The following is a 24,979-nucleotide window of genomic DNA, read 5'->3' on the forward strand; positions in this document are numbered from 1 at the left end:
CAGGCCCCAGCCCCGGGCCGGACTAGCCGAAGGTGTATCGCATGGGTCTAACCCGAACAGGCTGCCGGTGAAAGTGTTTTAAGTGTGTGCGTTCAGAGGGCATCGGCATCATGTTCAGGGGGGAGGACCCGCGGGGAGCGATGGCTACAGGGCCCGGACGAGGCTAGAAGCCCAGGTCTGGAAAGATTCGGAACGGCGAACGAACCAAAAGGTGAGAAGCGGCAGCGTTATGTCGCGCATTCTGGGGGGGCACGGGCAAGGGCCGTCATCACACAGTACATCTCATCTCCTGACAGGTTGAGGCGGTGGTGAGACTCTGAGGCCAGCGCGCCCGTTCTCATTCGGTGGGTAGGTGTGTGTTTACTGTGCTGAGGTCCGTGAATAGCACCATCCGTGAATAGCACCCGTCTCTATCTGTCCCCTCGCCCTCGCATTGCTACCCCTTAATCCATTTGCGTTCTTTTTCTTCTCTCCCAAGCCCAAGAGCCCAGGTATAGGTACCGTAGAGGTAATGGATACGGGCCGTGACGGGGCAGAACGCGCATTGGGCAGCAAAGGCACCTTTCCGTTGCCTGGTAATTTTTCCATGCTACCAGCACAGTACATTGAAGCGTAAACAAGAGAAAATCGATGCCCATCTTACACCGTCAAATCTTTTAAAATCTCTCTTCTCCTTCGATTTCCCCAGCTTTTTCTTCTCGAATCTCCATCTCCCATCTCCCTCTCCTCCTCCATCTCGCACCTCTACACCCCCTCCTCTGCTGTCCTTTTATACAAACTTTTTTACGCTTTTCTCCACTACACATCTTCTGTATATCCTTCTTCACCTCAGAAATCATGCCCAACACAATGGCTCTTACGCCTTACGGCTCAAATGGATCTACCGATCTCACTATGGCTGTTCTCGGTTGCGGTAAGTCATCCATCTCAAGATACGCGATATCGCACGGCACACCACTGGACTGTACGACATGAGCCTCGTATAGATCCACCAAATACTGTGTCCTCTACGTTGCACATTGAGAATTTCTCTTGCTGATCATGAACCAGGCACCATGGGCGTCGCTATTCTGAATGGCATCTTGAACTCGCTCGCCGATATGCAAGGTCCTAAGCCCCTGCAGATTCCCAGGTCAGGAGCCTCAACTCCCATGGACGAGGTGCCCCAGCGTCTCCCCTCTCGCTTTATCGCCAGCGTGGCCACTGCTGCCGGTGCCAAGCGTGTCAAGGGCACCCTCTGGGAGCACTCTTCCATTCTCAAGGTCGTCCACAACGACAACCTCTCCGCCGTCCAGCAGTCAGAGGTCGTTCTCCTGACCTGCAAGCCCTGGATGGTCAAGGAGATCCTCAGCGAACCCGGCATCGCCAAGGCCCTGCACGGCAAGCTGCTCATCAGCGTTTGCACTGGTGTCACCGTTGAGGACATTGAGATTGCTCTTCACGGTGCTGTGCCCTCCAAGGACCCCAACGAGGACGGCCGTTGCCGTATCGTCCGGGCCATGTGCAACGCTGCTGCTGTGATCCGTGAGTCCATGACCGTCGTTGCCACCAGCAGCCCGCCTCTGGACTGTGCCACCGAGAGTCTCGTCACCTGGATCTTCAAGCGCATCGGCGACGTCGTCTACCTCCCTGCCCAGCACATGGATGCCTCAACAGCCCTGTGCGCTTCCGGCCCGGCCTTTTTCGCGCTTGTGCTAGAAGCCGCCATCGACGGCGCCGTCGCCATGGGAATTCCCCGCCATGACGCCCAGCGCATGGCCGTGCAGTCCATGAGGGGCATGACCGGCCTGGTCCAGAACGGCGAGCACCCGGCCCTGCTCCGGGAAAAGGTCTGCACCTCGGGAGGCTGCACCATCGGTGGAGTTCTGGTCATGGAGGAGGGCAGAGTCCGCGGCACCGTCTCAAGAGCCGTGCGGGAATCCGCCGTTGTGGCGAGTCAGCTCGGAAAGGGAGTTGAGGGTGTGAATGGAACAAGATTCCCCGGCCCTTCAAGCCTACAATGAATAAACCACGACCGGGACGATGGGCCAGAGTCTGTAGAGAAGTCTCAGCCCGAACCGGTCCCTGAGTCTCAGCCACAGCCAGCTCAAGAAGATTCCCATGTCACTGAACCGGTCGAGGATCTCAAGCCAACACAAACACAAACCGAAGAATCGGAGCCAAAGCCGGCCGAAGGGTCGCGGTCAGAGCTTGGCCCTGTCTCTTCTGACACGTCTTTTTCCCTTATTTTGATCAGCACTTGGCAGGCCTTGCGACATGTTTTCCGGAGCAACACTCACTTTTGTTAACGCGGGTTGTTTGTTAGGTTAGGTTGCATTGGGTAGACGGGGATATAGGTGCAATGGTTATTACATACATACATAAAAGGATAATACAGTTTTCTGTCCAAACCGTTCCCCAACTCCGAACCAACCAAACCAGCCGTCCGTTCCTTTGTGAAGATCCATCTCAGTATTAGGCACATCACTGGTATCTAGGCATCCTCCACACGAGCCTTCTTACTGCTTGAACCCTCCCCGTTTTCTTCCTGCAGCTTTCGCTTGCCATTCTTTGGCTCGGCCTGGGCATTCTTGGCCGAACGTTCGCAAGCAGCCAGGATTCGTGCATACTCCAGTCCAACACCGTCCAAGGTATCATCAAGCCTCTCGATCCGTTCATGAGGTTCAATTTGAGCAAGGAAGTCTTTGTTGTGACGGTAGAGGCGCTGCTTGGCAATCAACTTCCAAACCCTCAGTTGGTGCTTGTCTGCTTTTGTCGGAGCTGGGCGCTTCTCGTCGATCGCCATTGTGGGCTGCACCGATTCCGGCAGTTGAGACATGAGGTACATCTCGAGGACACGTCCAAACTGACGAGGAGCAATCTTGGCCTTGAGGCGGATTGTTTCCAACTGGTCGCTGCCGACAATCAGTTTGGGGAGAGTTCCCTTCTTGGGAATCGTCACATCTGTGTCCAGTCGCAATTTGCAGAATTCAGGCATCCCTTTGAGGAACTGCAAGTCGCAAATATCTCGCAAGAGATCAAACGCCTCATTCGGGTCTTCGACGGTAAACTCGTGCGTCTGCTCGTGCTTGTGATAGTATTCGAAAACGGTTTTGTAGAGGCGAGCGCCATTGCCCTTGCCCTGGAAAGGAGGCAAGATGATGAACTGAGACAGACGTGTTCTGCAGGGAAGCTCTGCGAGGTCCAGATCGCCTGTTGGCAGCTCCCAGTCACCCCTTGGCGACGCAGGAGGCGTTGGGGGCCTGAAGTAGTAGAATCGGAAGAGAGTTGCGTAGCCGACAAAAACATATGTGCTTGTCTCTGCCACCGTTTCCTTCTTGTATAGCGAGAAAAAGGTCCATCGGTCGGCATCGGACAGATCAATCTCGCCAGAATCCAGGTCCTGGCCAATATAGCTACCTCCGTCGATGAAGAATGGGACCAAGATTTGTAGGCGACTGTTGAGCTGCTGAACTGCTTGGTCGGCCAGGTTTCCGCGCCAGATCTCGTACTGGCCGTCGGGCGCATCGATGGTCGTGTGCAGAGTGCCGGGAGGCGTCCAGTTCTCGCTCATCTGCTTGGAGCTGTCCTCGAAGTCGCTCGCCTTGGCAAAAGCAACTGTGTATTATTAGTATTTTACCATTCAAAGCAGACGAGACATGGCATACTCTTGGGCAGGTGGTGGCCCTCTTCCAATACCGCCTTCACATCTACTGGCTCGGGTCCGCCAACAGCCTTGAACTTGCTGCTGTAGGATGTTTTCAGGTGCGGTCGCATGTCATTAGCGCGGTACCGCAGGTTGACCTTTAGGTCTTTGTACCCAAAGATCTGCTCATCCTCCCCGAAGAAAGAGTGGGTGAAACTAGGGTTGAATGCCGCGATAGTGGTAAGGCCGGTCTTTGATGGCGCCATCAAGCTGATGCGAATCGCCTCGTTGGCGTTGCTGAGCCCTTGAATTGAAGTCAGCACCATTGATTGCGCAAACGAAGCTGCGCGGGAGCTGGAGAGATGCTTACACTCCTCAGCATTAGGCAAGCTAGCCATGATGTCGTCTACCGTCCTCTATTGTGATATCGATTCAATAAAAGGGTCGCAGAGCGTATGCGACACGATGCAAGAAGGCGTCGATTGGGAATGAAGAATTGCGATGGATGCGCCTCCGTTGCTGGAGTGAGTGTTCGGAAACTTGACCTACCCAAACGCGCTTGCCAGGGTGATGAAGCGCGCGTCTCACGCGATTCAATTAAGCCTAGCCAGGCACCCTTTTGCGCCCCAAATTTAAGGCCGCTTTTCAGAGATCGGGTTCGCGCCTGCCTCAAATGGCGCCAGAGAATGACGTAATATCACCCTTGAACAGTACGTACCTGGCGAACCCTGAGCCGGTCGGCCCGTGCCCCTGGGAATCGCAAAGCAAATGTCAGTCAAGACTCTATCCTGGACTGGCCATCTTCAGGCTTCCATCTCGCAAGCAACTCGTTAACCATGCGACTCGAGCCTTCGCCATGTTACACATCACAAGTAGTTCGTCGCCCGTCGGCTCCGCTATCTTCTCATGTCTTGCGCTACTAGTCATCTCTCTCGTCGTCCTCCTCATCTTACGATACTATCTCCCCCTCCGAACGACTCCGGCTTTTTATCTCCTCCCCATCTTCTTCGCCCTCTGGCTGCCCTCGATAGTCGTCATCCTCGTACCGATCGATCTCGCCTCGAGTGCGACCACTGGAGATGAGGCAACAAGAGGAATATGGCTCCCTGAGCGAGTCCTTCTGGTATCATGGCGCATCACATACTGGCTGACCTTTGCATTGACTTGGTAGGACACATTTCCGAATCTGACTGCAAATTTGGCTGACTAGGTTTTTAGGTTCATCCTCCCCATCCTCGCCGAATATGCTGATGCAGGATATCGAGAACCATACGACAAGTTCATGTACTCGGTTCGCAGCAATGCGATGTTTCACGCCATTGTCCTGAGCCTCGGATCGGTCGGTCTTATCTACGTCTTCGTCTACTATGGATTCAACTTCACTTCCGTCAAGGCGCTTGTCATGGCTCTTGCATACTGTTGGGGATTGATCCTGGCCATCTATCTGATGGGTCACGGGTTGGTGTCGATTCCGCGCCGCCTCATGCGTGGCGCAAGCATAAGCGGACGATTGCGACGCCTTCAGAGCAAAGCCCCCAAAGTCTATGAGCAGATGGAGGACTCGATCGCGAATCTCGAAGATATCGAAGTGCAGGTTGTTGAGCTTGGGCGGCGCAAGACGGGCAGCGCCTTGGCCTTCCGCGACTGGATCGAAGAACTGCAAGAGATGGCCAACATTCCTGAATCTCAACCCCGACCATCACGATTCGGCACTGGCACCGATAGCGCCATCATCCCGCATGTCATTACCGAAAAATATCTCGCCGATCTCACCAGGAAGTATGTGCGCGCGAGGCATACTCGATCCCGATACGTCAACGCCTGGAGCGAGCTCGTTCAGGAAGCGGCCGAGACACAGAATATTTTGGACTCCGCAGGATCCAAGAAGCTTGAACTCGGCGATGTTTCACCCCATGCCGGGTTCTGGGAAAAGATGGTGATACTGACTCCATATACCCGGTACCTGTACTACTACCATCTGCTGCCATACGGGCAGGTTCTTCTTGGCTTGTTCCTGGCGGCAGCATCGGCCTGTATTGTTTGGTCCGAGTTTGTCAAGATCGCGTTCCCCAAGTTGTCGGTCATCAGACTAACCGTCGTGCACCACTGGGTTGGTGACAAGGCCGAGGTCGGGTTCGCTGGTCAAGTCATCTCATCGCTTTGGATCTGCTACATGTGCGCAGCTGCTCTCATCTCGATGACCGAGGTCAAGGTCTGGCGCGGCCGGGCGCTCGTCCGTCGCAACACGGCTCATGAATCGGCCTTTTGGTACGCCATGCAGGTGGCCAAGCTCACTATCCCCATCTCGTACAACTTCGTGACCTTTCTGTCCAAGGACGTCTACAACAAGACCACATTTTACAAGTTCCTGGGTGTGCTGGTCGACTTTACACCACTGGGTCGCTATTTCGACGATCTCTTCCCTGTTCTGGTCTTGTTCCCTGTCTTTGCTACCCTGTTCGGTATCTATGGCAGAGTCAAGAGGATCTTTGTGGGAATGGACGTGATGGATGATGAAGAGGACAACGCTGCTGGTTATGGCACCGGCTCCTGGCGCGAAGGCCGAGATCTCATTTCTCGGGAACTGGGAGGAAACACTCTCTTCCACCGCCGAGAGGATGCCCTCGCCAGAATAGCGGCAACAGGTACCTCGGGAGGCAGATCCGCTCCAGTGCTGTCTATTCCTTCTGCTCGCGGTGCCGCATCCTCACCCGCACGATCTCCTGCTCGACCTGCCACCACGACCCGGGTACGGACATCAGCCTTTGGCCCTCACTGGAATGACGAACCACCAGAGGACGACAACATCTTCCAGATTCTAGGTCACCGCATGAAGAACACATTCGACGCCATCGAGGGACCCAAGTGGTTCCATGATATGAAGAAGCCCAAGTGGATGGGAGGTGACGAAGACGATGACGCCGGTGCTGGTTCTTCTTCTGGGTCCGGGCCAGACTTTCGCAGATGGTTTGGAGGTGGCTCGAGTGAAGGCCAGATCCGCATCTAAGAGTCATTTTTACACATGGGTGGCGCAAGGTCTGCTTTTCTTAAAAAAAAAATGGGGATCCTCTTTTTTTCTGTTTGGATACATACACCGGCATGCTTTTCCCTTGATAGAGTCGGTCTAGGGCTAACAGCATTGCTCTGGAGTTTTTGGTCAAACCGTTTAACGTATCGATGCTCGAGCAAGAAAGACGCTGATGTGTTTATGCGGAGTGCAATATATGGGTTAATGTTGACGTTTTATGGAGCTGGGATAGCGGTAATGTGAGATGTTTATAGGTAGTCAATTGTGTCAAAGGCATATATATTTCATCATATTCGTAAAAAGCTGGTCCGTGTCTATGAAGTGAAGTCGTCCATGTCGTGGTGCATGGTGCATGAATCTGTTTGTTGTTCGTCAAAGTCGTAAAGTTTCGTCGTATCCAAGGTGTCACAAAGCCGCCCAAACAGAAAACAAATAGTTCTTCCCGTCACCTTGGTTTCAAGGCTTTGGGGGCGGGTTGGCCGTGTTCCAGGTATTAGCCTTGCTCATGGTCCGCTTGCGCAAGGCAAACATGATCTCCTTTTCCATCTTGTCAATGTTCTTCTCCAGGTCCGCGTCGTCCTTCTTGTGCTGCTCCCGGCGACGCCTGTCGAGGTACATCCAGCACCCAACGATGAGAGCCGTGACAGGGACCGCTATAGCGAAGTAGACCCAGAGTTGGATAGAAACGACGGGGTCGGCATCTAATAACATTTGTTAGCAGAAAGGATGTGTGGAGAACGGTGGTAAGATCAAACCTCTTCCAAAATCAAAGAATGTCATGCTAAAGACAGAGGCGAGATATGTTCCTGGGAGAAAGAGGGCACCCATGAGCGACAAAGTCTTCATGGCTGTGCTATCCCGCTTGCTGGCGTGGGCTATCCTCCTCTGTTCTCCGGCGATCTCGAGATTAAGCCGTGCCTCACGCTGCGACATGATGTTATAAAGCTGTCTCAAAAGTCAGTAGTGTTCCACAATCCAAGGATGGCGAAGGCATACCGCTTCGCGTTGGACCTTGAGCCTTTCCAGAGTCGTGTGGATATAGTTCTCCAATCCCGTAAGCTTCACTTTGTAAAAGTCAAGTCGAGCCACCATGCTCCGATGCAGCTTGTCGAGTTCCTTGCGCTGCTTGCGTTCAGCTTCACACATATCCTCGCTTGCAGTTGTGTTCCACAGATAACGAAAGTTCTCCATGGCCTTCTCCATCTCCTTGGCAAGGGCCATGTACGCCTGGGGTCGCTTCCACATGACATTGCCGTGGCACTCGACGAGATCACGGTTCAGTCCGTCGACATCTATGAGACCGTCCTGGAAATACTGTTCTTGCTCCTCGACCTCGTTTCGTAGACTGACGGCGTTTTCGAGTCGACGAAGCCAGTGCCGCGCCTTGCGCTGCTTGTTGTCGTTTTCTGGAGAGAGATCGTAGGAGAGGATGATGATGGGGAGCAACATTGGGTGACCGACCTCAGCAACGCAGGCTTGGAGGTGGACGAGGGTCTTTTCAACCTCAGAGCTGGGGGTTCCCTTGATGAAGCCAGTAGTAATGCCAGTCTTGAATGAGTAGGAGAGGAGCATCTCCCAGCCGCGGGTTTTGCCTTTCTTGAGCACATCTGACTTGCGGTGGATGATTTCTGCCAACAAAGTCAGTAACAAGCATTTTTATTAGAGTCCATAAAACTCACGCAAGTGAGGGTCATCGTCATCTTGGTCGTATGCGCACCAGAAGAAGGGCCCGACTACTGATGTCGTCTCGATGCCGCGAAAGGGCAGCCTCATCTCACGAACCATGGATGCGTACCTATCGCAAGGCAGCGAGATGACCTTTGACAAAAAAGTGTCATTATGCTTGGCATTCTTCTGAACTCTGTGAAAATGGCGTTAATTGGCATTGTCTCATCGTGTCCAGCATCCAAGGAGAGCTCACATTAACCGAACACCGCTGAGTAGTTTGGTGCCATGTCGCAGGTTGTCCAATGGTGCAAAGGCGCCCTATTTTCATCAACTTATGATTTTCAAAGGTCTTGGCAGCTTGTCACTTACCCTCCGATGTAGAAAATTGTCAAACTCGTCATCTGGTAAAGGGTGCTCCTCGCAAGAATTATAAAAGGGATCCTGACGAAGATTAGATATGCTGGTTCCATGACAGCTGAGTGACATACCGAATAATTGAAGATCTCGACGTAGCCCGTGTCCTCGTAAACAGTGCGACATTCATTGACATAATACCGGAACATATAATCGTCCATGGCGATTCTGAGAGCTGCCTCGATATCGATGTCGCTGCTGAAAGTCGTCGTCGTCGCTGGACGCGTCTTCAAAGCGCCACCGCTTCAACTAGCCTGGGCCTGGTTCCGTCGAGCTAGTCGTTGCTTGGCGACGAGTGTAATTGCGGAGGCGGCGACGCAAGGGTTGAGAAAGAGAGGTTGAAGGGAAGGGAAAGGACAAAGAATCGGTGAGAGAGAGGTACAGCACAGTACGGATGCAATGTCAGGATGACATTTGATAATCCTTGACCCCGACAATCAATATTTTTTTCCTTCTGCTCCTCGGTCTCCAATCCCCCGAGTCGGCCGCTAACCCAGCCAGATCCAGACCTTGCCCGGCCTCTTCTTAAGCGGCCTCCTCAGCTGGCAGAAAGGTACCTGAAGGCTGAAGGAAAGGATCGTCCGTAAATGAATGGGTCTGTGCCTGGGGTCGAATGCGAGTATTACCAACTGCGTCGTAGTAGTGACAATTCTTCCAGGGTGTCTCAAGTGTCGAGGTTGGTCATCCATCCCATCCCCCGCCCAGCCCCGTGACTTTCTGCCTCAGCGAGACATCCATCTAGGCAAGTGCAAGTGCTGCTGCGTTCCAGTTCGCTCCTTCTTCTTGCGGCGGTCCGTCCCGTCCGCTCCACGATCCCCGCCGAAACCACCTCAGGTCGATAAACCCTCATTGGTATGAATCCATTGGCATTTTGCAGTAATTCACACTCGCACAACAAGAATTAGGTAACGACTAGGGATGCATTGATACTTGTTAATGCTGTTTCTGTATCCTACTTGAATAGGTAATAGACATGCTGTCTCCAATCGCACAGTCGTCACCCCCAGTAGTCCAACTCTTCCGTGTTTCCAACACAACCTTCATAGACAGCCTCACCCTTTGACCCTCACTATCCGCAAGGCCCATCCCCAACCCAGGAACGTAGTCATACAAGAACCCATCCATATACTCCAGCAAGCACATCCTTAAAACTCCGTAAAGAGGTGTCCAAATCTGGAGCTTGTGTTAGCACATGTAACCAATTACCACACTTGTCTTCACTTACTCATCTGTTCCTCCTGTCTGGCCATATTTCTCTGGGTCTTCAGGGTATCGGTCAAACTGGCTAGCGTCACCCGCACCAGCCTTGACTGGCGGCGTGTATGGCGCATCGATATCCTTTCTAGCCAGGCGATCCCAAGTAACTTCGGCGAACCAGGGGTGATTCTTCACATCCGCAGGTCCACCGTACAGGTTGCCCAATCGCTTTGTCAAATCGGCCGTGATCAGGCGCTCCAGGAGATTCTGGGCATCTGCATTGACGTACGCTGGGTACTTGACCTTGCCCTTGAGAATGTTTTCGTAGATCTTCATCGGAGATCCACTGTCCCAGAAGGGCGTGTATCCGCAGAGCATTTCATATATCAGGATGCCCAATGACCACCTAATGCGCGCACGTCCATGTTAGCTTCGTTCCCCCCAATTGCGCACTTATCCACTCACCAATCCACAGACTTGTTGTATCCCTTGTTAGAGACGACTTCGGGGGCCAGGTAGTCGGGCGTGCCACACAGCGTCCATGTCTTGTCAGGCACTCGCTTCGCAAAGCCGAAATCTGTAATCTTGAGGTGGCCGTGTCGGTCAAGGAGCAGATTTTCTGGTTTCAGGTCTCGGTAGATGACATTCTTGGAGTGCAGATACTCCAACGCTAGCGTCACCTCGGCGGCGTAAAACTTGGCAACTGGGTTCGGGAAACGCTTGAGAACATGTTAGCAGACTCTCTTCAAGTCGCATTCGCAAGACTTACCCCCGACTTCCTGAGGAGCGAAAAAAGCTCGCCTCCTTCAACAAAATCCATCACCATGTACAGGTTCTTGGTGTCTTGGAACGTGCCCCACAGAGTGATGAGGAAGGGATGCTTGACATCTGCCAGCATTCGCCGCTCGTCGTTGGTGTGCTCGACCTGCTTCATCTTGACTACTTGGGCCTTCTTGAGCACCTTGACTGCGTAGAAACGTTGGTTGTGCTTCGATTGGACCAGATGGACTCGGCCGAAGCTACCAGTTCCAAGTGTCCTCAAGATATCGAAATCACCCAACGAGTATTTGCCCTTGGTGACGCGCATCTGTGATCCGTTGCTGGGCTGCTGCTGATGGTTCGCCTGGTGCTGTTGCGGTTGCGCCTGTTGCTGCTGGTATTCGTGCTGTTGCGGTTGCATCGTCGGCTGAGGCATGGCCTGCTGCTGTTGTTGCTGAAGGACTGCGGGATCGGTGCCGGGGCTGACCGTCTGCGCGGATCGAGCTTCTATAGTTGATAGGTATTGCGAATTGGGCTGGCCGTTGTTGGCATAGGAGTTGCCCTGAGCATCGTGTTGATGCTGCTGAGGCGGATTGATGAGGTTAGTGATGCTTGGTAGGTTCTGCGGGTCGTGGTGCATCGCATTGCCCGTGACGTACGGGGGCTGCTGAACGTTGACCGAGTTCATCGTCTGCTGTCGCTCGGCGTCGCTGACTGCCGCCGTCTGCTGCGCCGGAGCAGAAGGCGGATTGGACTGGGGCGCGGTGCCTGCCTGGCCGTCGGGCTGTTGTTGAGGTTGGTGTTGCGGCTGCTGCTGCTGCTGCTGTTGCTGGGCGCTGGTGTTGGTCTGGGCCGCTGGCACCGAGGTCGAGTTCCTCGAGGTTCGAGGCAGTAGCGACGAGCCAAAAGCCTTGGAGATGGACTTTGATCTGGAAGTTGGCGTGACAGGGCTGGTTGGATTCGAGGCCGGATCAGAGTTACCCTCTCTGGTCCGCTTTTTCTTGAGGAACCCCAGGGAAGGCATAGGGTAGTAGTGTGACGGATGGAGGAAGGGGAGGGGAGGGAGATGTGAGAGAAGCGGGGAGGGGAGGAGAGGCAGAATGGACCCAAAGTGAGGGAGGACTGGACTCTTGCAGATCACACCGTTTGCCGGATCAGTCGGTGGTGGGTAATGGCGATGGGGAGAGAGCGAAAGAGGGTGGGCGTAGGTAGGCGTGGGCGTGGGAACCGGCGTTTGAATGGCGATTGATGAAAGGCCTAAGGTAACTTGGTTTCCTCCGAGGAAAGAGAGTCCAGTCAGTACGTTGCCGCAGCGGTAGAAGGGCAAGGGCGGCGCCGCCTTGGAAGGATTCGAGCTGGTTAGGTGGTTTCGTGCTTCCCGGGAGCCAGCAAGAGGTCAGTGAGCTCGTCTCTGGCGCAGCCTAGCCTCTAAATGGAGCTCTCGAGTTCAGGGACAGAAGGTAGCAGCTGCAGGAGTGGGCAGCGCTGGACCAGGGCAGGGGTGGGCGTCAGAGCTGGCTGAGTCCTGGGTCTGGGTCTCTAACAAGCTTGTGGGGGAGCTCTCAGCTTCAGCTGCTAAGGCCAGCAACAACAACAATCAACCTGGCAGAGGGGATTGCCCTGGATACAAGAGGGGTGACGGCCGGGGTTTGGCGTGATGCTGATGCGAACAAAGACTTCAAGAGCTTGGCACATTCCACCACGACAACAATTGAGGGACGGAACAGCTCCTGTGAGAAGAGGAATTGACGGTGGCTGACGAGTGGGGAGTCTGTCTGTTGGTCTGTGTTCTGCGTGCGTTGCGTTACGCCTGCGTCCTGTGTGTCGCGCGCTGTTTGAACGACGAAACGACGGGGTCTTGCCGATTGACTTGTCCCTCCTCAATGGATCTGGGTCCGTATGAGAGGTAGTACTGTACGTCCAGTAATATGGTATGGTGACGGTTGCGAACAAGGTTTACCACGATATGGTGATGTAGTGAAGCTTGCGCCAGTAAAAGGCACCCCTCTTTTATGATGGGATCAGCGATTGCGCACTGGGCTGATGGGCGCAGATGATGTCCTCTGCTCGCTTATGCTCTCTCGCTCGCCTGCTGGAGCTCAGTCAAGATGGGGCGTTTGAGAGCCGGCCGTCTAGTGGCAATTGGTCGATGGGCGATCTGCAGGTCTAGCAAGCAGTAGTCGAGGGTCAACAAGACGGACACGGGAGAGGGCGAGAGAGACGAGAGCGAGAGGGAGGAAACAAAGGGCGATGATGTCGTCGTTCAGGTAGAGTGGGACTGCACCCGCGCGGCGCCTCGGACAACTGTGGCGGGCCTGGACGAGATAGGTGCGGAATTGGCCAGAGTTCAAAGTCAGGAAGTAGAAGAGAGTTCGAGGGACAAAAGTCGAAAGATGTGATATGGCGGGAAGAGCTGGGTATAGGGAGGATGGAAGAAGAGTTCAATCCATGTGGTAGAGAGATGGCAATGGATGGAATGGAAGGGAGAGCTTCTCCACGATGGTGAAGACGACGACCTGAGCTCACTTCTGATGGAGAATGGATCCAATGGAGCTCTCCAGCAACCTAGGTTAGTTAGGTTCCGAGATGGATGGTGTGGGTTTGGCGGGGTTGAGTCTAGTGAGGAGGAGGTGAGTGAGGTGAGGCCATGGCTATGGGTGAGAATGACGGGAGCTTCCACACTCTTTGACTCGTCTCGCCGCGCTACGCCGCGACCGGAATATGACTAGGCCCAGCCCCAGCTTTGAGAGCTCGCATCATTCATCACCGTGACAGAAGCTCCCAATCCCAATCCCGGCTCAGGTCTAGTCTAACTCGTGCGCGCCCGCAGGAACGGGCATTGAGTTCCTGAAGCCGGTGGAATGCTGATTTGCTGCTTTCAGGTCCCCTCGAGGAACGAGACTCGCGTGTAAGACGCCTCGGGGATGGGCATGGGCATTCGAGGTCGATGCTCTCATGTAGATGTTTGTTCAGTGAAAAGAAATGCCTAGCCCCTGGTCGACCGCCAAGCCCAGATGCCGAATGCATCATCGAGTACTATGCTGTTCCCAGTCCGGAACCGATGCTGAGCAGATAGGATAGGTAGGGCACAGGATCACATGGATCCATATGAACCACATGGTACAATTAGGAAGGTGATCTAAAAGGAAGCCGCGGCCGCGGGTAAGTTCATAGGCTCAATTGTCATGAAGCGCTTCGTTATCGATCCCGATTTAATACGTCAATGGCCAATTTGCTGCCATTGACGCCATCAGACTCACATTGATAGTAGATCAACCACCTCATTCCATCCATTGCGCTAGAAGCTTTTACAAGCCGTCATGGCAGTAAACAGAGCTGGATTAGACGGTTATTAGCAGTCGATTTTACTCTGGTTCCTGCATTGGCTGAGGCGATAGAATTCGGTATCACGGGTGACAGCCGAAACTCAGTGCAAGACATGGAGTCTTCCATAGCCTGGGTGTGTCTCTCAAGTTTGACGCCCCGGTCGGCTCCTGGTTGGTTTGGTCAACCTGGACAACTAGCTGAAATACATAGACGGATAGGTTCATTATGCCGTCTCCCCTTATAGCTAGATACCCAAATTAGAAGGGCTCCCCTTAAAGGCCACTTTGGTCGACGATGGATCGCATGAATGGCGAAGGTGGCGGCTGTCTTTCTGTTCCTGCAGTACTTTGACTTGGCTTCAGTAGTTCTCTTCCTTCCATCAAGCTCCTGACAGAAGCAACCCAAAATGAACTTCACGTGCGAGCATTCTCAGTCATGGCCACCTCGAAAGCACATGGAAGAGAAAACGTGGGTTCCGAACTCCGTAGATCCCGTGCCAATGTCAACTTAGCCGTTCAGCTCCCCTTTTCAGTGAGGCCACTCTGCCCCTGATTCCGTCGTTTTGTCTTACCCTAAAGAGGGCCGTTTGCAACTGAAGGCTGGATTTCACGAGAATCTGGATGGAGTAAAATCCCACTGATTTATGAATGCTGACTATGTCGATAACAAATCATGAGCCTTGTGGTTTATCTGTGTTGGTGGCTTGATGTTTGTGTTAAAATAAGATCTATTCCTTTACATACCATATACGGCATCTTCCATCGGTGACCCCTTATTTGAAGCCACCCACATCTAACAGTCCCGGCACGATTAGATCGACAACCTTCCGAATGCCCCCCTCCACAGACAACCTCAATCTAACAAGAGCAACAAAAGAACTGATTTATTTTTCAGATGGTATGTCACAGTGCTCCACCGGCTGGTAGCCCATCCCACCACTCTCGGTTTCCTACTCAAATACAAAAAAAGAAAATATAGATGATGCCGTCGTCCCAAGCGGAGACGTGTCTGTCTTACATTCACCCATCAACGCGTTTCCATCTGCCCATTCCCCGATCCGCATCCACGCCCGTATGTGAGTGCCAGCCCACCAAATTAGAACCGGTGCGACTTGGCCTTGGCTCGGTAGGCCGTCCAGCCGACGTAGGCGCCGCCGACAACGATGATGAAGAGGATAATCTTGGTGAAGAACCATGTCCAGCTACCGCCCTCCTTCTGAACGTTGCTCTTGCTGCTGCTCTTGCGGCCCTTGTTCTTACCACCAGGGGACGCCTTGTTGCTGCTGCCAGGCTGAGTGTACAGGTTCTTGGCCGAGACCGAGATGATGTCGTGGTTGTCGCTAAGCTCACCAGTCTCGGCAGTGAAGCCGACGTAGGCAATGTTGGGGATCGCAGGGGGCTCGTCCAGCTCAAAGCAAGTCTGCCACTCGTCCTCAACCTTGTACTGGAGCTCCAGCTTGAGCTGCTTGTCCTGGAAGTAGGTCAGGCGCATCTTGGTGGGGATGCTCGCATGTCGGATGCCGCGCGCCGAGCAGCCAGCGAGCTCGGTGTGCTTTCCGTCGTTGGACTTGTCGTAGGTGGTCTGGCCGTCGCCGTGCATGGCCATGACATAGGGGAACACAACGCCGGGGCGATTGTTCTTGTAGGTATCGACAAAGATTCCGAGACCCTCAAACTTGTCCGGTCCACCAAACACGGTTCCCTGCTGGGCTCGCTGGCGGGTGATCCACATGGCGAAGCCATCGCCGTAGAGCTGATTCTTGCCCGAGATCTTGAACTCGACCTCAACCTGCCAGTTTGTGGCGGTGAGGGGCACACGAGAGTACATCCATCCCGATTGCGACGGGCGATCCGAGGTCAGTCGAATGTACCTATGATATGTCAACCCATGATCAAAGTATCGCCATTGTCAGGGCGTCGGGGAAGCGTACGAGTCGGTTCGAATGATGGTGTCTCCTCCAAAGTCGTACCAGCGGCTTTGCATGTCCGAGTCGAGGTAGGGCTACGGGGTCATATAGCATTAGCCAAGGTGTCGATCTGTCATGCTCGCGTGCGCCGCAACTAACCTGGGTCAAGGAATGTGTCCTGAGCTAGAAGTCGTGAAAGTCAGCAAGAGTCCCTGTCCGCCACGCAAACGAGAAAACATACCGAAATGCTCTTAATGTTGCCATCTGGCTCAGCAGCGCTTGCGGTCCATGCGAGCGCACCAAGAAGCGCCGCCGATAGTGAGGGCAGCCGCATCATGAAAGCTGTGCCTCGATTTCCTCCGATTAAGTTGTTCGTCTCGATAGGGGCCAATGCGAATGTTGGCTCGATACAGGCGCACGCCGCTCGTCTGCGTGGCTAAGGGATCGCGATGCTGGTGAGGAAAGAAATTGACCGTAGAGGTCGTGGTTGAAGTCGTCGTGACGTTGTGGGCAGGGTAGGTAGGGGGTTGTTAATCGGAGCAGGAGCTAGCACAAGTGTCCTCTTCCTCTGGCTGAGCCGATTTTAGGTGTGCTCTCCACAGTAGTACCTCCGTACCTTCTTTTCGGGTGCCTCGACCGCTCTGGCGGGCTCATGGGGCCCCTGATCTTTAAACCCTGCTGCCACTAGCTTGACGGGTCAAGCCACATACGCCACAGTCTCCTACTTACACTCGTGGATCTCTTACCCGTGGATGTGGTGAAACCATTATATGGCTCGAGTATTGTAGTGGTTGAGAAGGCTTCATGGAAATCGAAATAAGGGGGCCTTCCATGACGATCATTCGTTGGTTCTAGATCCAAAGAGGATGTAAAGCCAGTCGACGAGTTTCATCATGGCCATGGGAATGTGTGGCTGAAGAACATTCTCCTCCATGGTTGCTAACCAACTGATACTCGGTCTTGGGATATGTAGCGCCATATGATAGTGAACCACGTAGTTTCTGGAAACTGAATTATGTAATAATTAGCTGGTATTCACACGAGTATCCAATTCCATATTCATCTTCAAAGAGATGTGTCTGCCCGCAGTCAAGTCGACCCTCGTGGCTTTACCCTCACACACTCTGTAGAAAGCCATGCCGGGCATTATAGTGACCGAATATCAGCACGGTAATAGGATTAACTATCATCTCCAAAATAAGATCTACACATGTTTCTTCTGCCAAAGGGCTCGTCTTGTTCTATCAAGCTCAGGGTACCTACACCTATGACGATCTTGCTGAGTCATCCGGCCCATCCAATTTTCCACCACCAAGGATTCTATCGCCCGCGATAAGCCTTTTACTCTGCGGCCGACAATCCGAAGCAACCCAAACCGTCAACGACTCTAGCAAAAAACCGCAGCCATGGATTCCAGCCAAGTCAAGCAGGCCGTTATGAAGCAGGTCCAGCAGGAGGCCAACCTTGTCAACGCTCGGGCCCTGATCGAGGTGCGTATACATGATCAATTGACCCCGGAACGAGGAAATACTAACCTGGCTTGCTTAGAAACTCCAGGAGAATTGCTTCGAAAAGTGTGTCCCCAAGCCCGGATCTTCCCTCTCGAGCAGCGAGACGACCTGCATGACCAGCTGCATGGAGAAGTATATGGCCGCCTGGAACATGGTCAACTCGGCCTACATCGCCCGGTTAAAGCAAGAGTCCGGTCATTAAGAGACACCAACGAGAAAACAAAAAAAAGAAAACGAGTTTTGCTGGTCACATTTACACCAAAAAGACGAATTGTGGCGTCGGAGGAACGCGGAATTGTACCATATTGTTACAGTATATGCCTGGGTTGAGACGGACCTGACGCGCATAGCTGGACTGGGACTCGGGAGAGAGGACCGTGTATGAGGGGGGTATTAAGCAAATATTAGGGTGGCATCAATGGAATAGACGCGCTGGAGCAATGATGGCAGGCATAATGTATCAAGAGCCATGGATGTCATGATATACACTCTTCCTTTCACCTTGTTGGGGTATCTAATCCTGTCCTTCGGCGGCCTTCTTCTTCTTCTCTTCCTCGGCCGCCCGTTTTCGCGCCAGGTATCGCTCCTTGGCGCTCGAGATCTCGCCTTCCGTCTTGCGACTCTTGGCCGCTCGCTCGACCTCCTCCCGTTGGCTGGCTTCTTCTTCCCTTGATCGCTTCATGGACTGTTCCAGCTGCTCCGCCAGCATGCGCGACTGTCGTTCTCGCTGGGCTTGCCTCCTCCCGATTTGCTGACCGGTGACTACTCTTTGCGGCCGTTCGGCCTGCCGATCGGCCTCTCGTTGAGTTGATTCCTTCTTCTTTGCGCCCACGTTTAGGCCGCCCCTGAGGAGCTGGCGCTTGTCGACGACCTGCCCCTCCTCGTTGATGGCCACTTCGGCGCCCTTCTCATTCAGTTCCTTGGCGATTTCGGCATCCGTCTTTTCCTTTTCGGCTTGATCTTCCTTCTCTTCCTCCTCGGGTGCGCCGTTCTTGGCCTTTTCTTCAGCAGCCTTGACAGCGTCCGAGTGTCTCTGCTCATCCTTATCCAGTAGCTTTCTGTAGAAAGCAGACATGCCGCCTCCCTTGTTCTTCTTTGCCTCCTCCTCTTCCCTCCTTCGCTCCTCCTCCTCCAATCGTTTGTTCTCCTCCTGCTGTTTCTTGTATGCCTCGGTGACAAACTTTTCCTTGTCGGCGTACTCATCGCCTTCGGCCTCTCGTTCACGGGCAATCTTCTTCTCCTCGGCAATGAGGGCGTCGCGCTTCCGTACCTCGGCCGCCTGCATCAGGTTGCGCATGTACTTGGGCTTCCTCTCCTTGTCCTCCTTGGTGGCCTGCTTCTTGGGCTTGAGCGAGTCGTAGACGGAATCGTACTCGTAGACGCTAGCATCGACTTCGGCGGCGGCCTCGGCGTTCTTCCGCGACGTGAGGGCGCTGGAGAGGTCGCCAAACATCATGTTTGGCTGGCCCTTGGATTTGAGCTTTGGGGGTTGCGTAGGGGGCCCATTCTTGGATCTGGCCGATTTTGACTTGCTTGATTTTGAGGTAGAAATGCCGCCAAAGTCATCAAACTCCCCAATCTCTTCTGTCTTGCCATCTCGGTTCGCGCCGTCGTTGTCCGAGTCGTCGTCGTCGCCAAACATGGGCCGTCGCTTTGGCGGGGCTGGTTTGGACGCGCCTGGCTTCTTGGTGAGGTTGAGCCCGAAGGCCAAGCCGGGTTTGCTCATTGTGTATCTTGGCCTGTCTCTTCGATGTGTGTGTAGTGGGATGATGATCGAGTGTCGAACGGATAATCGCGACGCGGTGTTGAAAGGCTAGTAGGTGGGTAGTTTTGTTTGGTGGTTGAAAGTTGAATATTGAAGAGGCAAGGTTAAGCACCGCGACGCGAAGATAGAAGTAGGTCGCCCATGGCTTTGCGCGCCTGACGTATTAGTTATGGAGATGTGAAGCAGTATTTCTGGTCATCATCAATATTTGAATTACATATTTCACTTCTCTGCCTATTTTTATGAGATATCTTGCTCGATGTAGGTACTGTACCTGTCACTTGGTCCCTTGACCCTTTGCGCATCCTGTCATGCGCCGCATCTCAGTGGCGTCTCTCTTTTCCGCTAGCATCTCGATCATGACGTGATTGGACGAGCAAATCGCAGGCAACCTACAGCATCTCACATCTTGCCGCTCTATCAACTGCACTTTCGCCTGGGAACTCCTCACTCTGTATACTCTATCAGATACCGTTAATATTATTATTAAAAATCATGGAAGCCTGCTCTACATGCGCAACCGTCCTCGAGTCAACGCCGGCTTATACCGAGGACGAACTATCGCCCCAGGATCGTCGAGTTCAGTGTTGCTATAGGGTTATCTGTGGCAAATGCATCGTCGTCCGTCGCCCGCTTTGCATAACCCTCTCTCGTTGCTGACCCTTCCTTCAGAAGAATGAACGCTTTGCAAACTATTGTCCTTACTGCCAAGTCTCGACCGTCCCGTCCTCTCTGCCACAGGGCCTGAGAGAGCCGCCAGCTTACACCTCGTGGCCCTCGTCGAGTTCAAGAACGGCGGATATCTCGGGTGCCCCGCCACCATACACACCAGCTTCACCCCGCAAAGTCGCTACCACAGATGTCGAGAACGAGAAGGCGGCACCGGCAGACGATGGCTCCAAGGAGAATGTCCTAGATACCCTCCATTTCCTCGATCATCGACACGATAGCGTCAACTCGTTGTCCCTTCGATACGGCGTCCCCGCCACCGTTCTGCGAAGAGTGAACAATATCACCAGTGACCACCTTCTAGTCGGCAGACGCACCATACTTATCCCTGGCGAATATTATAAGGGCGGCGTTAGTCTTTCACCGCGACCTATCGAGGGCGAAGAGGAGGAAACGAGAAAGGGAAAGATCCGGCGCTTCATGACCTCTTGCAAGGTCTCCGACTATGATGTAGCCGTGCTGTACCTAGAACAGTCCAGCTATGACCTCGAGGCCGCTGTTACAGCCTACCTAGACGACGACAAATGGGAGAGGGACCATCCATCACAGATACCAGGAAAAGGGAAGAAGGCCGACAGATACAAGAACCGTGGCCCCTTCTGGAGAGGACTTTGACTCAGCTTTGACTTGACTTGGATATTAGATTCATGCTTCATACCGCCTTGTGGGCTGTCAACACATATTTCTCAACTCGCTGGATACCTTCTCCCAAGCCAGGGACTCTTGACCCTGTACGATAACGCCGTCACCCGACCTCCCAAACAATCGAGGTTTTTGTACAATAGCTATCCCAAAGATACCACCGTTTCCGTCATTAAAACGCAGATCGTGTGCGGATGTCCTGAACTCGTGTTAGCAATGCAGAAACAGATATGATTCATCAGGGAAACGAACAGAAATCTTCCTCTCAATTTCTCGGACCGAGCGATCCAGCTCGCCCGCAATCATCTGCTTCTTGTCGTTTGGAAGCAGATTGTACCTCTCACACAAGTCACCGTCGATAACTCCCTTCACGGGAGCGTAATAACCGCGGTACATGAGATGGTCTCGGCCTGCGAGAGGGGGATCCTCAGTCCTCAGGTGTTGCTCGAGGTTTTGGAAGAAATCAGCGTCCTCACGGCTGACAAAAGGGATGAAGACTCCGATCGTGCCCATGATTCCGCTCCACAACAGGATCTCCTGGCCACCCACCACCAGACTCGTCTTGGTAATGCTAGTGGGAACATCCTGCGTGTAAAAGTGACACATCAGACCCAGTCTGTGAGGCGTACCGTGGAGATAATCTCGAGCGTTAATGAGATGTAGGCCAGATTGCTCCTCATCAGCCTCCTCACTGGCCTTTTCGGGACAGCGCACAATGAACATGTTGCCAAACTTATCACCACCCGCTATCGACTCATAGTCCACCATGGTTGTACACGTGGTCCACCTTGCGACGGTATCATCGGCGAAGGGAATGAGCTTGTTTGTAGCAGACTTGTACACGACAAGAGTGACGCCCTGCTGCACGTCGCCAACAACAATGCGGCTGCCTTGTGTGTTGAGCGAGACGATTCGCTGTGCTGACACCTCGGCCTGAGCCTTGCGAAGCATCTGCCTCATACCAAGGTCGTAAATCCGCAGTTGTGTGCCGACAGCGACAGCGACCTTGCCTTGGAATGGCAAGAGAGCCAGAGGAGGCTCCTCAATCTTGGTCTTGTGAATAAATTCCAGCTCTCGGCCGTCCTCCACGAAACGATAGATATAGAGATAACCCTCAGAGTAGCTCTGAGGATTGACGATCATGTCCTTGCCCGTGCCAACAACAAGGAAACTTTCGTTGTCCTGGCTGGCAAAAGAGACAACGGTGGCGCTGACAGCTGCCTCATTGTTCTCAAAGTGGACGGTTTGCAGAACCTGCCCTTCTTCGGACAAAGGATCAATCACGTTGATGCATGATGCCCACCGGCGATTAGCCTTGGGATAGCCAAAGTCTTCAGGCGGGAGCACCTGAGAGTCACCGTTTACTACATTGGGATCAGCCAACAGCTGTGCTCGTAGCTCAGGCGGTAGTGTGTTGTTGTCAGCCTCGATCGTGTAGAACAAAGGTTGTTCGGGATGCTTGACCAGCTTCTTGGGCGTATAAGTCAGGGGAATCGACTTTTGAATCAAGGTGTCACCCAGACGGTCGATGTTGAAGATTCTGAATGCGTTAGCATTTTGCCTCACAAATTGCTGAACAATTGATGGGGAGAAAAGGTGTTGCTTCAGTAGGAACAATTGGAAAAAATGCGTAATAAGCCTCATTGCTCAAAGCATAGGATCCCGTTTTATCATCATATGCAACTGAAAGGGGTATCAAAATATCAAGAAAAACGTACCGTAAGGATTGGCCCTGGATGCCAACAATGCCTTCCTCGCACTGCTCACTGCTAAAGTTCCAGCCCCATTCAAGGTCAACGTAGTTGAGCGGTGTCACCACGAAGCCCTTTGTGATGGGGTCGGGATAGCCAAGCCAGGGTCTTGAGCTCAGCCCGAGAACGCACGTCTTGCCCTGGACAGTAACTTGGAAGAGTCTCACCTCCTTCGGTCCGAGGAACTTCTGACGTGTGTCCGTCAGCTCGCCAGTGACCTCATCCAATACTGTCCGCAGATAGACACCGGAATGAAGACCGATATGGAGATAGAGAGTCGAGCCACCGGACGATGAGTCCTCCATGGCGATAATGGCCAATGATGTTGGGGCAGCTGTCAAAGCCTGCACCGACTTGTTTTCCAGAGTCGAGTCAGGGTCCAAGCTGAGAATGCGGACGGTACAGTCATCGCAACCGACAGCAAGGTACGAGCTTCTTAACCGTCCTTCGGGGACATCACCAAGGCTCAGGCAGGTGACAGTTCCGAACATCTCCTTCTTTTCGTCATACTCGGCCAGTGAGCCATCAGCATCCATCTCGAAGTAGACAATCTCTCCAGAACTAAGGGCAATAGCAACTTGATGAGCGTTGGCTGAAGCGGCGACGATAGATCGATGCTGCGGAGCTGCCCACTCATTGATGTGACCATTTCTGACATGTCGAATACCCTTTGGATGAACCTGGATAAGGCCATCCTCACCAAGAAGTTGTGCGGCCAGTGTAGGGACGCTGGTGAGGAAACCAGAGTCGCTCACTTCCTCGACCGTTTCTCCAATGCTCAACACCAGTGTGCCGTTGGTGAACGAAAGGACGATGTAAGCATCGTACTGCTCCGAACGGTTCAACTTGAGTGTCCAGACAGCAGATGGAATTCCAGGTAGTTCCGAAGCGACGATCTCGTTGACCTCCAGGCCATGCTTGAGCATCCTGAAGGTACTGCGAGCGCCGTTACCACAGATGGTGTAGATCTGAGGGGCATCCTCTCCCGTGAGGTTTGCGACCTTGCAGTCCAAAAGAGGATTCATGGCAGGAATGCTCTCGACCAAGGCCAAATTCTCAGTCGGCCTTGGGTGGAAATAGACCGGATCATATGAAGCCCTCGGGTCCGCAGGGAAATCGTCGCTGATGAACTCGAGCTCATCATCGTCGTCTCCAAGCTTCTCAAACTGGTAGAAGGAATAGTTGCCAAACTGACTGGCAACATAGAGAAAACCGCTCTTCAAAATGCAGAGGCTGGAAGCCACGGGAACGGTGTCGAAGTACTTAATCTTCAGCCTTTTAACCTCTCCCGTGGGATTGCCGTCTTCGTCCTCAACCATATCAATGGACAGTTTGAAGAGGTCGCCATCCTCGGTTTGTAGGAGGAAGAAGAAAGCTCCTGCACTGCCTTTCAGCTTGTGCATGATGCCCGACACGATTGTGCGCTTGCGGTTAGGATCCTCAGTCGCACCTCGTCGACGGGGAATGGCGACGCGAAATGCTTCTTGGTTCGAATGTCGGTAGGTAATGTTCTCCTCACCACAGACGAGCACACCGCTAGGGCCGTCGTTACCACCAGGGACCTGGAAGAGAAGCGACGCTGTGGGATCAACTGGGTCTGACCACCTTCGAACCACGTGGTTGAGTCCCAGGTCAAGCTCGTAATACACCAGCTGGGTCTCCAAGTCCTCCATGGCTTGGCCGCTTGAATCTTGATCAACCTCAGAGTAGTCGATTTCAAGCGCGGCGAAAACGGGATTGGAGTAGCCGACATCAAGTGCAACCATGGAGATGACAAGCACACCAGGCTTGTGGGCCTCGAGAGGTGACGAGATTGTCAGCTCAGCCTGGGAGTTTCGGTTGAGAACATAGACAAGCTTGTTTTTCTCGGTAGACGCGATGAGACACGCTCTTCCCTTGGGGTCGCATGCGAGATACTCGCCAGGAATAACGCGTCGCACGCCCGACTTGCCAAAGGTTTCGAGGTGCAATCGCTGGAAACGGTTTTGGGCTGGCAGATACTCAATGATGGTAATCCGGCCAGAGTCGGTAGCAAGAATCAGGTAATCTATGCAGGTCGCGTTAGCCTTGTCCTCATCTTGGTGTGACACTGTGCTCTCGATGGCGCTGCATTTGGCGCGTCTGTGGCATCGCCTTCGAATATCACTAAGTGATCTTCCATAGAGTTTTCGGATGACTTACCCTTGTTACTGCCCGCCAGACGGAACGCGGCGAGGGAACGAATGATTCCAAAGATATCATGGGAGAGGAGGGTAATCACCTTTCCCTGTGACGGGTCAGGTCGCAGCAGCGTAAGCTGTGAGCCTGCTCCAGTAATGATGAGCTGCTCCCTGGTGCCCGCGAACTGGCCGAGCACCGCCTGAACAACGTTGGTCGGCGGCTGGACCGTCAGCGAGTATAGGAACATGTTCGACGTTGTCGCCATGTTTGCGGCTAGGCGCAGTTGAGCCTGCGCGGCTTCAAGGACTTTTGCTTGGTCGATTGAGTCGCGTCGAACGAAGCTGATGTTTAAAGCTCGAGGCTGGTGCGAGCTTTGATTCAAAAGTTTAGGACGCGTCGGAGGAACGATATTGCGGCGCAGAACGACGGTGGCCCGAGCTCCTCGAAATATCCCACTCTGCGACACCACCAGGTCTTTTGGTGAGCCCAGGACGACC

The 24,979-nt window shown here is 53.4% G+C and overlaps 10 protein-coding genes across 10 annotated transcripts; 4 read left to right on the top strand and 6 right to left on the bottom strand.

Annotated features, from left to right (window-relative positions):
* Nucleotides 1-837: 837 nt before the first annotated feature.
* On the top strand, nt 838-2,003 carry MRS44_003262 (uncharacterized protein; the record flags this gene model as incomplete). The annotated part of the gene is made up of 2 exons (XM_046268393.2): nt 838-913; nt 1,051-2,003. The coding sequence occupies 2 exons, from the start codon at nt 838-840 to the stop codon at nt 2,001-2,003; spliced, it is 1,029 nt and encodes a 342-aa protein (XP_046137375.1).
* A 470-nt stretch (nt 2,004-2,473) lies between these two features.
* On the bottom strand, nt 2,474-4,023 carry MRS44_003263 (uncharacterized protein; the record flags this gene model as incomplete). The annotated part of the gene is made up of 3 exons (XM_065623144.1): nt 2,474-3,597; nt 3,648-3,929; nt 3,996-4,023. The coding sequence occupies 3 exons, from the start codon at nt 4,021-4,023 to the stop codon at nt 2,474-2,476; spliced, it is 1,434 nt and encodes a 477-aa protein (XP_065479216.1).
* Nucleotides 4,024-4,481: 458 nt separating this feature from the next.
* Nucleotides 4,482-6,632, top strand: MRS44_003264 (uncharacterized protein; the record flags this gene model as incomplete). The annotated part of the gene is made up of 2 exons (XM_046275340.2): nt 4,482-4,792; nt 4,844-6,632. 2 exons carry the CDS (start codon nt 4,482-4,484, stop codon nt 6,630-6,632), a joined length of 2,100 nt encoding a protein of 699 aa, XP_046137377.1.
* A 477-nt stretch (nt 6,633-7,109) lies between these two features.
* MRS44_003265 (uncharacterized protein) lies at nt 7,110-8,896 on the bottom strand (the record flags this gene model as incomplete). Its single annotated transcript, XM_046268395.2, has 7 exons — nt 7,110-7,354; nt 7,409-7,598; nt 7,650-8,281; nt 8,333-8,514; nt 8,575-8,639; nt 8,691-8,762; nt 8,810-8,896. The coding sequence occupies 7 exons, from the start codon at nt 8,894-8,896 to the stop codon at nt 7,110-7,112; spliced, it is 1,473 nt and encodes a 490-aa protein (XP_046137378.1).
* A 984-nt stretch (nt 8,897-9,880) lies between these two features.
* MRS44_003266 (uncharacterized protein) lies at nt 9,881-11,715 on the bottom strand (the record flags this gene model as incomplete). The annotated part of the gene is made up of 4 exons (XM_046282971.2): nt 9,881-9,908; nt 9,961-10,338; nt 10,398-10,651; nt 10,702-11,715. 4 exons carry the CDS (start codon nt 11,713-11,715, stop codon nt 9,881-9,883), a joined length of 1,674 nt encoding a protein of 557 aa, XP_046137379.1.
* A 3,398-nt stretch (nt 11,716-15,113) lies between these two features.
* Nucleotides 15,114-16,258, bottom strand: MRS44_003267 (uncharacterized protein; the record flags this gene model as incomplete). The annotated part of the gene is made up of 4 exons (XM_046275341.2): nt 15,114-15,888; nt 15,949-16,019; nt 16,084-16,107; nt 16,166-16,258. The coding sequence occupies 4 exons, from the start codon at nt 16,256-16,258 to the stop codon at nt 15,114-15,116; spliced, it is 963 nt and encodes a 320-aa protein (XP_046137380.2).
* A 1,072-nt stretch (nt 16,259-17,330) lies between these two features.
* Nucleotides 17,331-17,637, top strand: MRS44_003268 (uncharacterized protein; the record flags this gene model as incomplete). The annotated part of the gene is made up of 2 exons (XM_046275342.2): nt 17,331-17,414; nt 17,473-17,637. 2 exons carry the CDS (start codon nt 17,331-17,333, stop codon nt 17,635-17,637), a joined length of 249 nt encoding a protein of 82 aa, XP_046137381.1.
* Nucleotides 17,638-17,949: 312 nt separating this feature from the next.
* Nucleotides 17,950-19,161, bottom strand: MRS44_003269 (uncharacterized protein; the record flags this gene model as incomplete). The annotated part of the gene is made up of 1 exon (XM_046275343.2): nt 17,950-19,161. One exon carries the CDS (start codon nt 19,159-19,161, stop codon nt 17,950-17,952), a length of 1,212 nt encoding a protein of 403 aa, XP_046137382.1.
* A 534-nt stretch (nt 19,162-19,695) lies between these two features.
* MRS44_003270 (uncharacterized protein) lies at nt 19,696-20,544 on the top strand (the record flags this gene model as incomplete). Its single annotated transcript, XM_065623145.1, has 2 exons — nt 19,696-19,821; nt 19,873-20,544. 2 exons carry the CDS (start codon nt 19,696-19,698, stop codon nt 20,542-20,544), a joined length of 798 nt encoding a protein of 265 aa, XP_065479217.1.
* Nucleotides 20,545-20,743: 199 nt separating this feature from the next.
* On the bottom strand, nt 20,744-24,747 carry MRS44_003271 (uncharacterized protein; the record flags this gene model as incomplete). Its single annotated transcript, XM_065623146.1, has 4 exons — nt 20,744-20,770; nt 20,824-22,111; nt 22,290-24,369; nt 24,504-24,747. 4 exons carry the CDS (start codon nt 24,745-24,747, stop codon nt 20,744-20,746), a joined length of 3,639 nt encoding a protein of 1,212 aa, XP_065479218.1.
* Between the last annotated feature and the right edge of the window lie 232 nt (nt 24,748-24,979).

The sequence above is a fragment of the Fusarium solani genome (genome assembly GCF_023522795.1).
Source record: "Fusarium solani strain SB1 chromosome Unknown bctg00000001, whole genome shotgun sequence".
NCBI classification, from domain to species: Eukaryota; Fungi; Ascomycota; class Sordariomycetes; order Hypocreales; family Nectriaceae; genus Fusarium; species Fusarium solani.